General features: G+C 46.0%; 2 protein-coding genes across 2 annotated transcripts; both read left to right on the top strand.

Annotated features, from left to right (window-relative positions):
- Positions 1 to 2,661: 2,661 nt before the first annotated feature.
- LOC121600881 lies at positions 2,662 to 6,119 on the top strand. Its single transcript, XM_041929665.1, has 2 exons — positions 2,662 to 5,738; positions 5,828 to 6,119. The coding sequence occupies exons 1-2, from the start codon at positions 5,472 to 5,474 to the stop codon at positions 5,951 to 5,953; spliced, it is 393 nt and encodes a 130-aa protein (XP_041785599.1). The 5' UTR covers positions 2,662 to 5,471; the 3' UTR covers positions 5,954 to 6,119.
- A 3,498-nt stretch (positions 6,120 to 9,617) lies between these two features.
- LOC121600882 lies at positions 9,618 to 13,074 on the top strand. The gene is made up of 2 exons (XM_041929666.1): positions 9,618 to 12,693; positions 12,783 to 13,074. The coding sequence occupies exons 1-2, from the start codon at positions 12,427 to 12,429 to the stop codon at positions 12,906 to 12,908; spliced, it is 393 nt and encodes a 130-aa protein (XP_041785600.1). The 5' UTR covers positions 9,618 to 12,426; the 3' UTR covers positions 12,909 to 13,074.
- The last annotated feature ends 373 nt before the right edge of the window (positions 13,075 to 13,447 follow it).

Genomic DNA, 13,447 nt, shown 5'->3' with positions numbered 1-13,447 from the left:
TACAGGGGCCTCAACTCGTCTTTCCGCCTAGGGCACCCCCGATTCCCCCACTCCGCCACTGTCATGAACACCTTCCTTCGATCGATCATAACATTCCGGAAGAAAACACATTTGCGAATTAGGGTTCTGCGCATTGCACAGCAAACCCTCTATCGTGCTAGCGATTCCTTAGTCATTTTTATATTGCAGTGTTTGAACTCATTGCGATTTTTTGGTTTGATTTGTGAAAATGTAACTTCATCGCCGCAATGTTTGTTAACGGCATTTTTAGGCGCCACAACAGCTCGCGAGCATTGACCACACGCGAGAAAGAGATGGCGCTATGGAGGGAAAAAGCACGGACGACGGCTGACAGCGATTGGCCGTCTGGCGCACCAACACATTCAAACCTTCGACAGCGCGCTCAGGCGAGGGGTACGAGGCGGAGCCAGGGACGGGTAGCTCGACGAGCTGCTTGACAAATTTGCCGTTGGAGAGAAAAGGAAGGCATGATAAAATTCTCCGAACGGCATGATTTCTTCCGTCGCTTTGCGCAGCGGGTAGGCAAACACGGGGGAAAAAATCGAGCAGTCTAATTCGAAATTCGAGCAGTCGCATACGCTCTTGACAGTCGTTTGTTAAACGATGGCATAGGACCAGTCGTTAAAATTAACAAATGAACTCAATGCGTTCGCGGTGTCAAATTCTAGCAATTTTAAACGACTTTGGTTAATTTTTAACGACTGTTAATTTTAAACCAATTCTTTCGCGATGCCAGCAAGTGTTGAAAACAGCCGACATGCGGAACATAGGGTCAGACCGATCAGCGCTGGAATGGGGTTGAGGGAGCCGTAGTGTCTCTCTAGACCTAAGTGTTCGGGATGGTACATAGATATCGACTCGATGCAACAAAGGCGATGAATTGATTCTTCTTTTTCTTTGACTCAACAACCGATGCCGGTCAAGGCCTGCCAACACACTTGTGGGGTTGGCTTTCAGTGACTTATTGATTTCCCCCCATAGCAGGATAGTCAGTCCTACATATGGCGGCACGGTCTATTTGGGGCTTGAACCCATGACTGGCATGTTGTTAAGTCGTACGAGTTGACGACTGTACCATGAGACCGGCTCGATGAATTCATAGATCCATTTTAAAAACCAGCGATGAAAGAGCACTGTGCATTGCGTCTTCTAACCGAAAGAGGTTCAAGGCCTAGAAGACGGCACCGCGCAGCATACGGAGGAAGATTATTGCGATCCTGCCAGGGAAGTAGGCGTAGGGCATATCTCGTGAGCTTACGTTGAATCGCCTCAAGTCGAGCAATTGAAGAAGCGGTAGTTGGGCTCCAGACTACGCACGAATATTCCAGAAGCGAGCGAAAGATACTATTGTAGACGGCTTTGATACACATGGGGTTGCCGAATTCATTAGTTGTCCGGATAACCACGCTAAGTAGTTGGTTTCCTCTGGCTACAACGTCATCGATATACAGTTTAAAATTCAAACTTGGATCAAGAAGAATGTCCAGGTCTTTGGCATGATTTTGTCGATTAACTGCAGTGCCGTCCATGAAGTAGGTCCCAGTCACTGGGCTCCTGCATCTACAAAAAGACACACAGAAGCATTTCTCGATGCAACTAGTCAGTCCATTGCGCTTGCCCCACGAACAGAAAATTTCGATGCAGTCTTGCAGGAATGTACAATCACCTGTGTTATGTATAGGCGCGAACATTTTTGCATCGTCGGCAAACAGACTGATACTGTCGGAAGGTAAAGCGTCCTAAATTGCATGTCCAATTCCAATTGTCCTAATCTGTATAAATTGCATCGACTTGAGCTCCGGCATCAATTTGGCTAGTGCAATAGGTTACAAATTCAACCAATTTTGTGGTAGTCGACTTTTTTGGCACGAATCTATGTTGATACGGGCTTAGGTAGCTGCGGCATGCATATAGCAGATGTTTGTATATCACTAGTTCGAACACCTTGGCAATGGCACACAAAGACGTAATACCCCGGTGGTTGATGGCATCTATCCTGGCGACCTTTTTATACATAGGAACCATTCAAGATTTCCTCCATGTTTTGGGAAAGTAGCCATTAGCCAGCGATACATTGAATATTTTGCAAGGATAGGTGCTACTATCGTTTGACAACGTTTCAGCACGGTAGAAGGAATTCCGTCGGGTCCAGGAGCGAAGGAAGGCTTTAGTTGCATTAGGGCTGATAAAACGATCTGTCGATGAAAGGAGTACTCATGTTAATTGCGCCAGCCGGAGTGTTGACGAGAGCAGCATCAATGGTATCGGTATCATTCATGGCCGGTAAAAAGCAATATTTATGTTTATGTTTATGTTTATTTGTCTATCGATGGACAATAATGCCCTCTCGAACCATTTTAGCAATGTTTTACAATGAGTGTTTTACAATGGATTACAATAACATAAAACATAAAAATGTGCATTATGGAACCAAATTTAACACAGAAACACGATCATTAAACTCAGTTGGCGAAATCCTCGGCTCAAAAGCGTCGCTGACGGCGTTGAAAGCACGGCACATGAGTAGGAACGGATCAGAGGAGCCAAATTGCAAGCCGGTCTCATTGTACAGTCGTCAACTCGTACGACTTCACAACATGCCCGTCATGGGTTCAAGCCCCAACCAGACCGTGCCGCCATACGTGGGACTGACACAAGTGGTACAGGCAGGTCTTGACCGACAACGGTTGTTGAGCCAAAAGAAGAAGAAGAAGGGATAAAGCATTACGGTTGCACCATCACTGGAACTCATGCAAGGAAGTTTGCAGTCGGGTGTGGTCTTCTGGGTCACGAATAACACGAAAAATTTTCGCGTCATCTGCGTACAATAGATGATTATCAGCCGGAAGGATCCACGTCACGTCGTTGATGAAAAGAAGGAACAGCAAAGGACCCAGGTTGCTGCCCTGCGGGACTCTAGAAGATGCATGCACTGGGCTTGACATGTACGGGCCTAACTTCACAGAATATTGACGATCTGTAAGTTACGATCTAAGCCACATTATCATAGGGTTTGGGAGACCAAGTAAGTCGAGTTTCGCTAGCAAGATGGAGTGCGATACACTGTCGAATGCTGCCTTGATATCCGTATAAATAGCATCTAGTTGTAAACCGGTATCGATAGATTTATGGCATTTACTAACAAATTCTAGTAGATTAGTCGTTGTAGATCGCCTGGGTACAAAACCATGTTGATTCACACTAATATAGTTGCAGGCCGAGGCCAACAATGGCTCGTAGATTAGCATTTCAAACACCTTTGCACACACGCTGAGTGAGGTTATGCCACGATAGTTTACAGCATCATTCTTACAGCCCTTCTTGTAGATTTTCGTTTTTTGTCCATATAACTCCAAAAGCGCCTAGGGTACTTGCAAAGGGAACGTGCAGTTTTTTTTTTTTTCAAATAACTTCGGTGACAGGATCTATTATATCGGCGATAGAGAGAACGAACTCTGTTGTAGTAAAGACGTGACGCGCTGTTTCGTTCTGCTTGTTGATCAGAATAGGCTTTTCTTTTTTCTTTTTTTAATGCATTTAGTGTGTGATCAGCCCATGGTGGCCCACGACGAGGAATTTTAACAGGAGTGCATTCACATATAGCAGATCTCATGAACTCACAAAAAGCTTTTGTGGTATCGTCAATGGTTGAATAGTCCGAACAGTTAAAAGAATTGTCAAAAGATAAAATCAATCGCTCCAATTTTGGAAGGTCAACACGAGCATAATTCAGCCTTTTATCAGCATCAAAGGCTGTAGCGATCGTAACTGGGGCTACGTTGTCCAAATCAAAGTCAAGCGGAGGGTGGTGTTCGTCGATAGTAGTAAGGGGATATTCACAGACACGTATTGAAGAACATGTAGATGCAGCTGGCCAATTTGCGTAAATTAGGTCAAGTATTCGCCCCGATGAGTTAGTATTGAAGTTAAGCTGGTATAGTCCACTCTGATGCAAACCATCAACGAACTGGACACTGCGCGCAGAGCGTGCATGAGGCTCATAGAAATCAAAAGCAGCTCCATTTTCATATGACGCCGATAGCGTAGACTGGTTGAAATCACCAATAAGCATGAACCTGTCTCTCGGACCAAGAGTAGTGCAGATATTAGCAACGAAGTCGATCAATGCACTTATTTTCTCCTCATTCATGTTATGGTTAGGAGGCAGGTAGGCAGCGGCAATAAACAAACGGTGGTCGCATAACTGAATACATACGCAAGTGAGTTCTAACAGTTGCGGCAACGTAGGCAGCACATAAGAGAGAAGAGAAACGTTGCATGCAATTAAAACACCTCCCCCACGAGAGTGAGAGCTGTTAGTGGCATCCCGGTCGCATCGGTAAACACGATACTCATCTCCTAGCAGGAGAGCAGTGGGAATACAGGGATCGAACCAAGTTTCAGTGAGTACCAATATATCGTATTCCGTCTCAAGAACCGACAAACGGAACTCATCGGCTTTAGAACGCAGGCCACGCACATTCTGATACTACACAGTGATACAAGCCGCTCGATCAGTGGGTGCTTGTTGAATAGAAGTGTTAGTAGGCGCTGGGGTGTTGCAATTGAGCGAGCTTATCGTAGATGGTGAGTGTATTGTGTTTGTCGTCGAAGTATTTGCTCGAGCCGTATGCGGAACATATGGCTGCGCTGCTGTAGTGCGTTTACTTCGGAAAAAATTGAACCAGTGTAGTTTGAAGTGTTTTTGAACGTGACGTGGACGGAAGAGTGGGTGAAGGGAGAGTGCAGTTCATATCGGTTGGTGATTGTTCGGTTTGTGTTGGTGCGGGTTCATGGATATGTACAGGTGAGTATGGATTATTGTGGGGACTATTGTGTTGGGTACAAGGCTGCTGTGGTGCCGGTGAGTGTTGAGTGCGAAGCTGTAGTGGTGCCGGTGTCTGCTGAGTACGGGGTTGTTGCGGTACCGGTGTGTAAGTGTTCGTGTGTTGTGGGAGTGAATGTAGAGATCGCGGCGGGAGCGAGATGAACTCACGCACACCGAGCCCGACCGGCCAGGAGACTGCGTTAAGTGCCTTACTACGAAGGACAGCAGGGATTCTGACCTTGAACGATACAGCACTCAATAGGCTAGGAACTGTTCCTGCTTTTAGCAGACTAAAAGCAATTACGTCTGTAGTGTCCAACTGCAAACACACCAACGAGACAACTTGCTATATGGTGACGGACGCAGCCAATCTCGAAAGATGCAGCCATAAATAATGGGTTCTTGGTATCTGTGAAACAGTTTGTATTGAAGCGGAGGTTGTATTAGTACCTGTGATCATTGGTGGTAGTGAAGGACGATCGATCCGGTGAGTGCAGTTGGTATTTGTGGCGTTTGAGATTGCTGCACTGTCAACAAACACGGCATCTGAGGATGCAACTGCATCACGAAATAATCTTCGTCTTTTTCCGTTTGGTAGTGCATCTGGGAGCAATTGATTGCTATGGTGCAAGGATGCCGGATAGGCCGTGGCGATTCCGGCAAAGCCATCCCGAATCTCCTGTATTACCGGTGGGACCAAGCTAGCCTTCATGGCATCAACAGCAGCTGTGAGGGCTGCCTGAAACCCAACCTGCATACCCATGCCCTTGATCGCCTTGCTACGCGGATTCCCGATGGCGTTAGTACACCCAATGCAACTCCAGTGCAGGGAAGCCATCCGATTCACTTCGTCGATGACCGATATAGGCACCTTGGTGCACGCCAGATGGTAAGTGCCCTCACAATAAAGGCACGTAATTGACCCTTCAACCGGGCCCAGTGCTTCAGAACATGCATAACACACATCCTCCATTTTAGATGCCGCTGCAGATGAACGTCGAAGGAGCCACAAATAGAAGCCGAATATATCGCGAACACGGTGGTTGTCGTCAGGAACACGATGACAGGGTCACGAGACTTCACTTATGGACACGACAAAACTAGTGTTGATTAGAGCAAAACCAGATAACATCAATAAAATAGCGGATAAATGCGGAGCGATAGCAGTAGACACGCTATGTTGAAAACTATCAAAGTGAAGCCCTGCGAAGCGATCCGCGAAGAGATTGCACATTTCATTAGTGTTGGCGATTGTTGCTCCTTTGTACGTAATAGATTTCGGTGTATGCGTGGATTTTTTTGCCCTTGTAGAAGCGCCAAAACGAGTCAGGCCACCTGCAAAGGTTACGTTGAATTTTACTCAAATATGTGCCATATCGAAAGCTGTTTGAAGAGTCGTTTGAGTGTGTGGTCCGCCCAGGGGGGTTAGGTTTAGGATGCTGAACTGGTACGCATACAATAAAGATTTGCAGCACAAAGGACGAGAATGAACATACTGCTTCGTCAAGTGAAACAAAATATGAACAATGAAAGCTATTGTTAAACATTGATATCATGTCGTTCAGTTTCACATAGTCAGCTTTAGCAAAACTATAAGGATAAAATGCGGTTGTCGTCGAGTTTTGTCGAGTCGTCAAATTGCGTCTGGTCGACGAATTAATACGTATATTGAAGTCAAACGCCGGATGGTAGGTGTCAAGAGGTACAAGCGAAACAACACTTGGAAAGACAGGCGAAAATGATTTAGCTGCGGCATTGTTAGCGTAGAGCAGGTCAAGCATGCGTCCGTGCGAATTATAGATGTGATTTAGTTGCACTAATCCATTAAATTTAAATCCATCGACAATGGTGTTGTTGGCCAGTGAGCGCGAAGTTGGTTCATAGTGGATGATTGATGAGTATGCTGGCGAGGACGAAGGATCAACTGTGGGCCAGCCTTATGCTAGGCTGGCTTCAATGTGAGAGTAAAGCCGCTGATACAATCATGTAGAGAGCGAAGAGTTGATATCTCGGAGCTTAGCTCCGGTGGAATGTATACTACCATGACATACAGATGAGCGTTATTGCAGGCGACGCGCACACAAATATACTCGAGAGACCGATCACGGGAAGGTAATTTTATCGAATCGTATGCGATTACAGTGGTAAACAGAGAACTTGTTGTTGAAGAGAAAAGCAGATGGAATGTTGTCAACAAGCCAAATTTCCGTGAGGGCGATAAGATCGCAGTCTGCCTCCGATACAGCGAGGTGAAATTCTTTTGTTTTAGTACGCAAACCTCTAACGTTTTGGTAATAGCAGCTTAAATACTCAGCGGTAGCGTTGTCATTGTGGCGGTTGGATAAAGCGCCGCAATGTTTGTTAACGGCATTTTTAGGCGCCACAACAGCTCGCGAGCATTGACCACACGCGAGAAAGAGATGGCGCTATGGAGGGAAAAAGCACGGACGACGGCTGACAGCGATTGGCCGTCTGGCGCACCAACACTTTCAAACCTTCGACAGCGCGCTCAGGCGAGGGGTACGAGGCGGAGCCAGGGACGGGTAGCTCGACGAGCTGCTTGACAAATTTGCCGTTGGAGAGAAAAGGAAGGCATGATAAAATTCTCCGAACGGCATGATTTCTTCCGTCGCTTTGCGCAGCGGGTAGGCAAACACGGGGGAAAAAATCGAGCAGTCTAATTCGAAATTCGAGCAGTCGCATACGCTCTTGACAGTCGTTTGTTAAACGATGGCATAGGACCAGTCGTTAAAATTAACAAATGAACTCAATGCGTTCGCGGTGTCAAATTCTAGCAATTTTAAACGACTTTGGTTAATTTTTAACGACTGTTAATTTTAAACCAATTCTTTCGCGATGCCAGCAAGTGTTGAAAACAGCCGACATGCGGAACATAGGGTCAGACCGATCAGCGCTGGAATGGGGTTGAGGGAGCCGTAGTGTCTCTCTAGACCTAAGTGTTCGGGATGGTACATAGATATCGACTCGATGCAACAAAGGCGATGAATTGATTCTTCTTTTTCTTTGACTCAACAACCGATGCCGGTCAAGGCCTGCCAACACACTTGTGGGGTTGGCTTTCAGTGACTTATTGATTTCCCCCCATAGCAGGATAGTCAGTCCTACATATGGCGGCACGGTCTATTTGGGGCTTGAACCCATGACTGGCATGTTGTTAAGTCGTACGAGTTGACGACTGTACCATGAGACCGGCTCGATGAATTCATAGATCCATTTTAAAAACCAGCGATGAAAGAGCACTGTGCATTGCGTCTTCTAACCGAAAGAGGTTCAAGGCCTAGAAGACGGCACCGCGCAGCATACGGAGGAAGATTATTGCGATCCTGCCAGGGAAGTAGGCGTAGGGCATATCTCGTGAGCTTACGTTGAATCGCCTCAAGTCGAGCAATTGAAGAAGCGGTAGTTGGGCTCCAGACTACGCACGAATATTCCAGAAGCGAGCGAAAGATACTATTGTAGACGGCTTTGATACACATGGGGTTGCCGAATTCATTAGTTGTCCGGATAACCACGCTAAGTAGTTGGTTTCCTCTGGCTACAACGTCATCGATATACAGTTTAAAATTCAAACTTGGATCAAGAAGAATGTCCAGGTCTTTGGCATGATTTTGTCGATTAACTGCAGTGCCGTCCATGAAGTAGGTCCCAGTCACTGGGCTCCTGCATCTACAAAAAGACACACAGAAGCATTTCTCGATGCAACTAGTCAGTCCATTGCGCTTGCCCCACGAACAGAAAATTTCGATGCAGTCTTGCAGGAATGTACAATCACCTGTGTTATGTATAGGCGCGAACATTTTTGCATCGTCGGCAAACAGACTGATACTGTCGGAAGGTAAAGCGTCCTAAATTGCATGTCCAATTCCAATTGTCCTAATCTGTATAAATTGCATCGACTTGAGCTCCGGCATCAATTTGGCTAGTGCAATAGGTTACAAATTCAACCAATTTTGTGGTAGTCGACTTTTTTGGCACGAATCTATGTTGATACGGGCTTAGGTAGCTGCGGCATGCATATAGCAGATGTTTGTATATCACTAGTTCGAACACCTTGGCAATGGCACACAAAGACGTAATACCCCGGTGGTTGATGGCATCTATCCTGGCGACCTTTTTATACATAGGAACCATTCAAGATTTCCTCCATGTTTTGGGAAAGTAGCCATTAGCCAGCGATACATTGAATATTTTTGCAAGGATAGGTGCTACTATCGTTTGACAACGTTTCAGCACGGTAGAAGGAATTCCGTCGGGTCCAGGAGCGAAGGAAGGCTTTAGTTGCATTAGGGCTGATAAAACGATCTGTCGATGAAAGGAGTACTCATGTTAATTGCGCCAGCCGGAGTGTTGACGAGAGCAGCATCAATGGTATCGGTATCATTCATGGCCGGTAAAAAGCAATATTTATGTTTATGTTTATGTTTATTTGTCTATCGATGGACAATAATGCCCTCTCGAACCATTTTAGCAATGTTTTACAATGAGTGTTTTACAATGGATTACAATAACATAAAACATAAAAATGTGCATTATGGAACCAAATTTAACACAGAAACACGATCATTAAACTCAGTTGGCGAAATCCTCGGCTCAAAAGCGTCGCTGACGGCGTTGAAAGCACGGCACATGAGTAGGAACGGATCAGAGGAGCCAAATTGCAAGCCGGTCTCATTGTACAGTCGTCAACTCGTACGACTTCACAACATGCCCGTCATGGGTTCAAGCCCCAACCAGACCGTGCCGCCATACGTGGGACTGACACAAGTGGTACAGGCAGGTCTTGACCGACAACGGTTGTTGAGCCAAAAGAAGAAGAAGAAGGGATAAAGCATTACGGTTGCACCATCACTGGAACTCATGCAAGGAAGTTTGCAGTCGGGTGTGGTCTTCTGGGTCACGAATAACACGAAAAATTTTCGCGTCATCTGCGTACAATAGATGATTATCAGCCGGAAGGATCCACGTCACGTCGTTGATGAAAAGAAGGAACAGCAAAGGACCCAGGTTGCTGCCCTGCGGGACTCTAGAAGATGCATGCACTGGGCTTGACATGTACGGGCCTAACTTCACAGAATATTGACGATCTGTAAGTTACGATCTAAGCCACATTATCATAGGGTTTGGGAGACCAAGTAAGTCGAGTTTCGCTAGCAAGATGGAGTGCGATACACTGTCGAATGCTGCCTTGATATCCGTATAAATAGCATCTAGTTGTAAACCGGTATCGATAGATTTATGGCATTTACTAACAAATTCTAGTAGATTAGTCGTTGTAGATCGCCTGGGTACAAAACCATGTTGATTCACACTAATATAGTTGCAGGCCGAGGCCAACAATGGCTCGTAGATTAGCATTTCAAACACCTTTGCACACACGCTGAGTGAGGTTATGCCACGATAGTTTACAGCATCATTCTTACAGCCCTTCTTGTAGATTTTCGTTTTTTGTCCATATAACTCCAAAAGCGCCTAGGGTACTTGCAAAGGGAACGTGCAGTTTTTTTTTTTTCAAATAACTTCGGTGACAGGATCTATTATATCGGCGATAGAGAGAACGAACTCTGTTGTAGTAAAGACGTGACGCGCTGTTTCGTTCTGCTTGTTGATCAGAATAGGCTTTTCTTTTTTCTTTTTTTAATGCATTTAGTGTGTGATCAGCCCATGGTGGCCCACGACGAGGAATTTTAACAGGAGTGCATTCACATATAGCAGATCTCATGAACTCACAAAAAGCTTTTGTGGTATCGTCAATGGTTGAATAGTCCGAACAGTTAAAAGAATTGTCAAAAGATAAAATCAATCGCTCCAATTTTGGAAGGTCAACACGAGCATAATTCAGCCTTTTATCAGCATCAAAGGCTGTAGCGATCGTAACTGGGGCTACGTTGTCCAAATCAAAGTCAAGCGGAGGGTGGTGTTCGTCGATAGTAGTAAGGGGATATTCACAGACACGTATTGAAGAACATGTAGATGCAGCTGGCCAATTTGCGTAAATTAGGTCAAGTATTCGCCCCGATGAGTTAGTATTGAAGTTAAGCTGGTATAGTCCACTCTGATGCAAACCATCAACGAACTGGACACTGCGCGCAGAGCGTGCATGAGGCTCATAGAAATCAAAAGCAGCTCCATTTTCATATGACGCCGATAGCGTAGACTGGTTGAAATCACCAATAAGCATGAACCTGTCTCTCGGACCAAGAGTAGTGCAGATATTAGCAACGAAGTCGATCAATGCACTTATTTTCTCCTCATTCATGTTATGGTTAGGAGGCAGGTAGGCAGCGGCAATAAACAAACGGTGGTCGCATAACTGAATACATACGCAAGTGAGTTCTAACAGTTGCGGCAACGTAGGCAGCACATAAGAGAGAAGAGAAACGTTGCATGCAATTAAAACACCTCCCCCACGAGAGTGAGAGCTGTTAGTGGCATCCCGGTCGCATCGGTAAACACGATACTCATCTCCTAGCAGGAGAGCAGTGGGAATACAGGGATCGAACCAAGTTTCAGTGAGTACCAATATATCGTATTCCGTCTCAAGAACCGACAAACGGAACTCATCGGCTTTAGAACGCAGGCCACGCACATTCTGATACTACACAGTGATACAAGCCGCTCGATCAGTGGGTGCTTGTTGAATAGAAGTGTTAGTAGGCGCTGGGGTGTTGCAATTGAGCGAGCTTATCGTAGATGGTGAGTGTATTGTGTTTGTCGTCGAAGTATTTGCTCGAGCCGTATGCGGAACATATGGCTGCGCTGCTGTAGTGCGTTTACTTCGGAAAAAATTGAACCAGTGTAGTTTGAAGTGTTTTTGAACGTGACGTGGACGGAAGAGTGGGTGAAGGGAGAGTGCAGTTCATATCGGTTGGTGATTGTTCGGTTTGTGTTGGTGCGGGTTCATGGATATGTACAGGTGAGTATGGATTATTGTGGGGACTATTGTGTTGGGTACAAGGCTGCTGTGGTGCCGGTGAGTGTTGAGTGCGAAGCTGTAGTGGTGCCGGTGTCTGCTGAGTACGGGGTTGTTGCGGTACCGGTGTGTAAGTGTTCGTGTGTTGTGGGAGTGAATGTAGAGATCGCGGCGGGAGCGAGATGAACTCACGCACACCGAGCCCGACCGGCCAGGAGACTGCGTTAAGTGCCTTACTACGAAGGACAGCAGGGATTCTGACCTTGAACGATACAGCACTCAATAGGCTAGGAACTGTTCCTGCTTTTAGCAGACTAAAAGCAATTACGTCTGTAGTGTCCAACTGCAAACACACCAACGAGACAACTTGCTATATGGTGACGGACGCAGCCAATCTCGAAAGATGCAGCCATAAATAATGGGTTCTTGGTATCTGTGAAACAGTTTGTATTGAAGCGGAGGTTGTATTAGTACCTGTGATCATTGGTGGTAGTGAAGGACGATCGATCCGGTGAGTGCAGTTGGTATTTGTGGCGTTTGAGATTGCTGCACTGTCAACAAACACGGCATCTGAGGATGCAACTGCATCACGAAATAATCTTCGTCTTTTTCCGTTTGGTAGTGCATCTGGGAGCAATTGATTGCTATGGTGCAAGGATGCCGGATAGGCCGTGGCGATTCCGGCAAAGCCATCCCGAATCTCCTGTATTACCGGTGGGACCAAGCTAGCCTTCATGGCATCAACAGCAGCTGTGAGGGCTGCCTGAAACCCAACCTGCATACCCATGCCCTTGATCGCCTTGCTACGCGGATTCCCGATGGCGTTAGTACACCCAATGCAACTCCAGTGCAGGGAAGCCATCCGATTCACTTCGTCGATGACCGATATAGGCACCTTGGTGCACGCCAGATGGTAAGTGCCCTCACAATAAAGGCACGTAATTGACCCTTCAACCGGGCCCAGTGCTTCAGAACATGCATAACACACATCCTCCATTTTAGATGCCGCTGCAGATGAACGTCGAAGGAGCCACAAATAGAAGCCGAATATATCGCGAACACGGTGGTTGTCGTCAGGAACACGATGACAGGGTCACGAGACTTCACTTATGGACACGACAAAACTAGTGTTGATTAGAGCAAAACCAGATAACATCAATAAAATAGCGGATAAATGCGGAGCGATAGCAGTAGACACGCTATGTTGAAAACTATCAAAGTGAAGCCCTGCGAAGCGATCCGCGAAGAGATTGCACATTTCATTAGTGTTGGCGATTGTTGCTCCTTTGTACGTAATAGATTTCGGTGTATGCGTGGATTTTTTTGCCCTTGTAGAAGCGCCAAAACGAGTCAGGCCACCTGCAAAGGTTACGTTGAATTTTACTCAAATATGTGCCATATCGAAAGCTGTTTGAAGAGTCGTTTGAGTGTGTGGTCCGCCCAGGGGGGGTTAGGTTTAGGATGCTGAACTGGTACGCATACAATAAAGATTTGCAGCACAAAGGACGAGAATGAACATACTGCTTCGTCAAGTGAAACAAAATATGAACAATGAAAGCTATTGTTAAACATTGATATCATGTCGTTCAGTTTCACATAGTCAGCTTTAGCAAAACTATAAGGATAAAATGCGGTTGTCGTCGAGTTTTGTCGACTCGTCAAATTGC

The sequence above is a fragment of the Anopheles merus genome, unplaced genomic scaffold (assembly GCF_017562075.2).
Source record: "Anopheles merus strain MAF unplaced genomic scaffold, AmerM5.1 LNR4000009, whole genome shotgun sequence".
NCBI lineage: Eukaryota > Metazoa > Arthropoda > Insecta > Diptera > Culicidae > Anopheles > Anopheles merus.
Note: the sequence above shows the minus strand (reverse complement) of the source record. Positions and strands in the feature narration are given on the sequence as shown.

Excerpts from the sequence above, each read along its gene's own strand:
- LOC121600881 (XM_041929665.1), top strand. The coding sequence starts at position 5,472 with ATGGTGCAAGGATGCCGGATAGGCCGTGGCGATTCCGGCAAAGCCATC. Across the intron at positions 5,739-5,827 it reads ACCTTGGTGCACGCCAGATG|ATGCCGCTGCAGATGAACGT; the intron begins GTAAGTGCCCTC and ends CCTCCATTTTAG.
- LOC121600882 (XM_041929666.1), top strand. The coding sequence starts at position 12,427 with ATGGTGCAAGGATGCCGGATAGGCCGTGGCGATTCCGGCAAAGCCATC. Across the intron at positions 12,694-12,782 it reads ACCTTGGTGCACGCCAGATG|ATGCCGCTGCAGATGAACGT; the intron begins GTAAGTGCCCTC and ends CCTCCATTTTAG.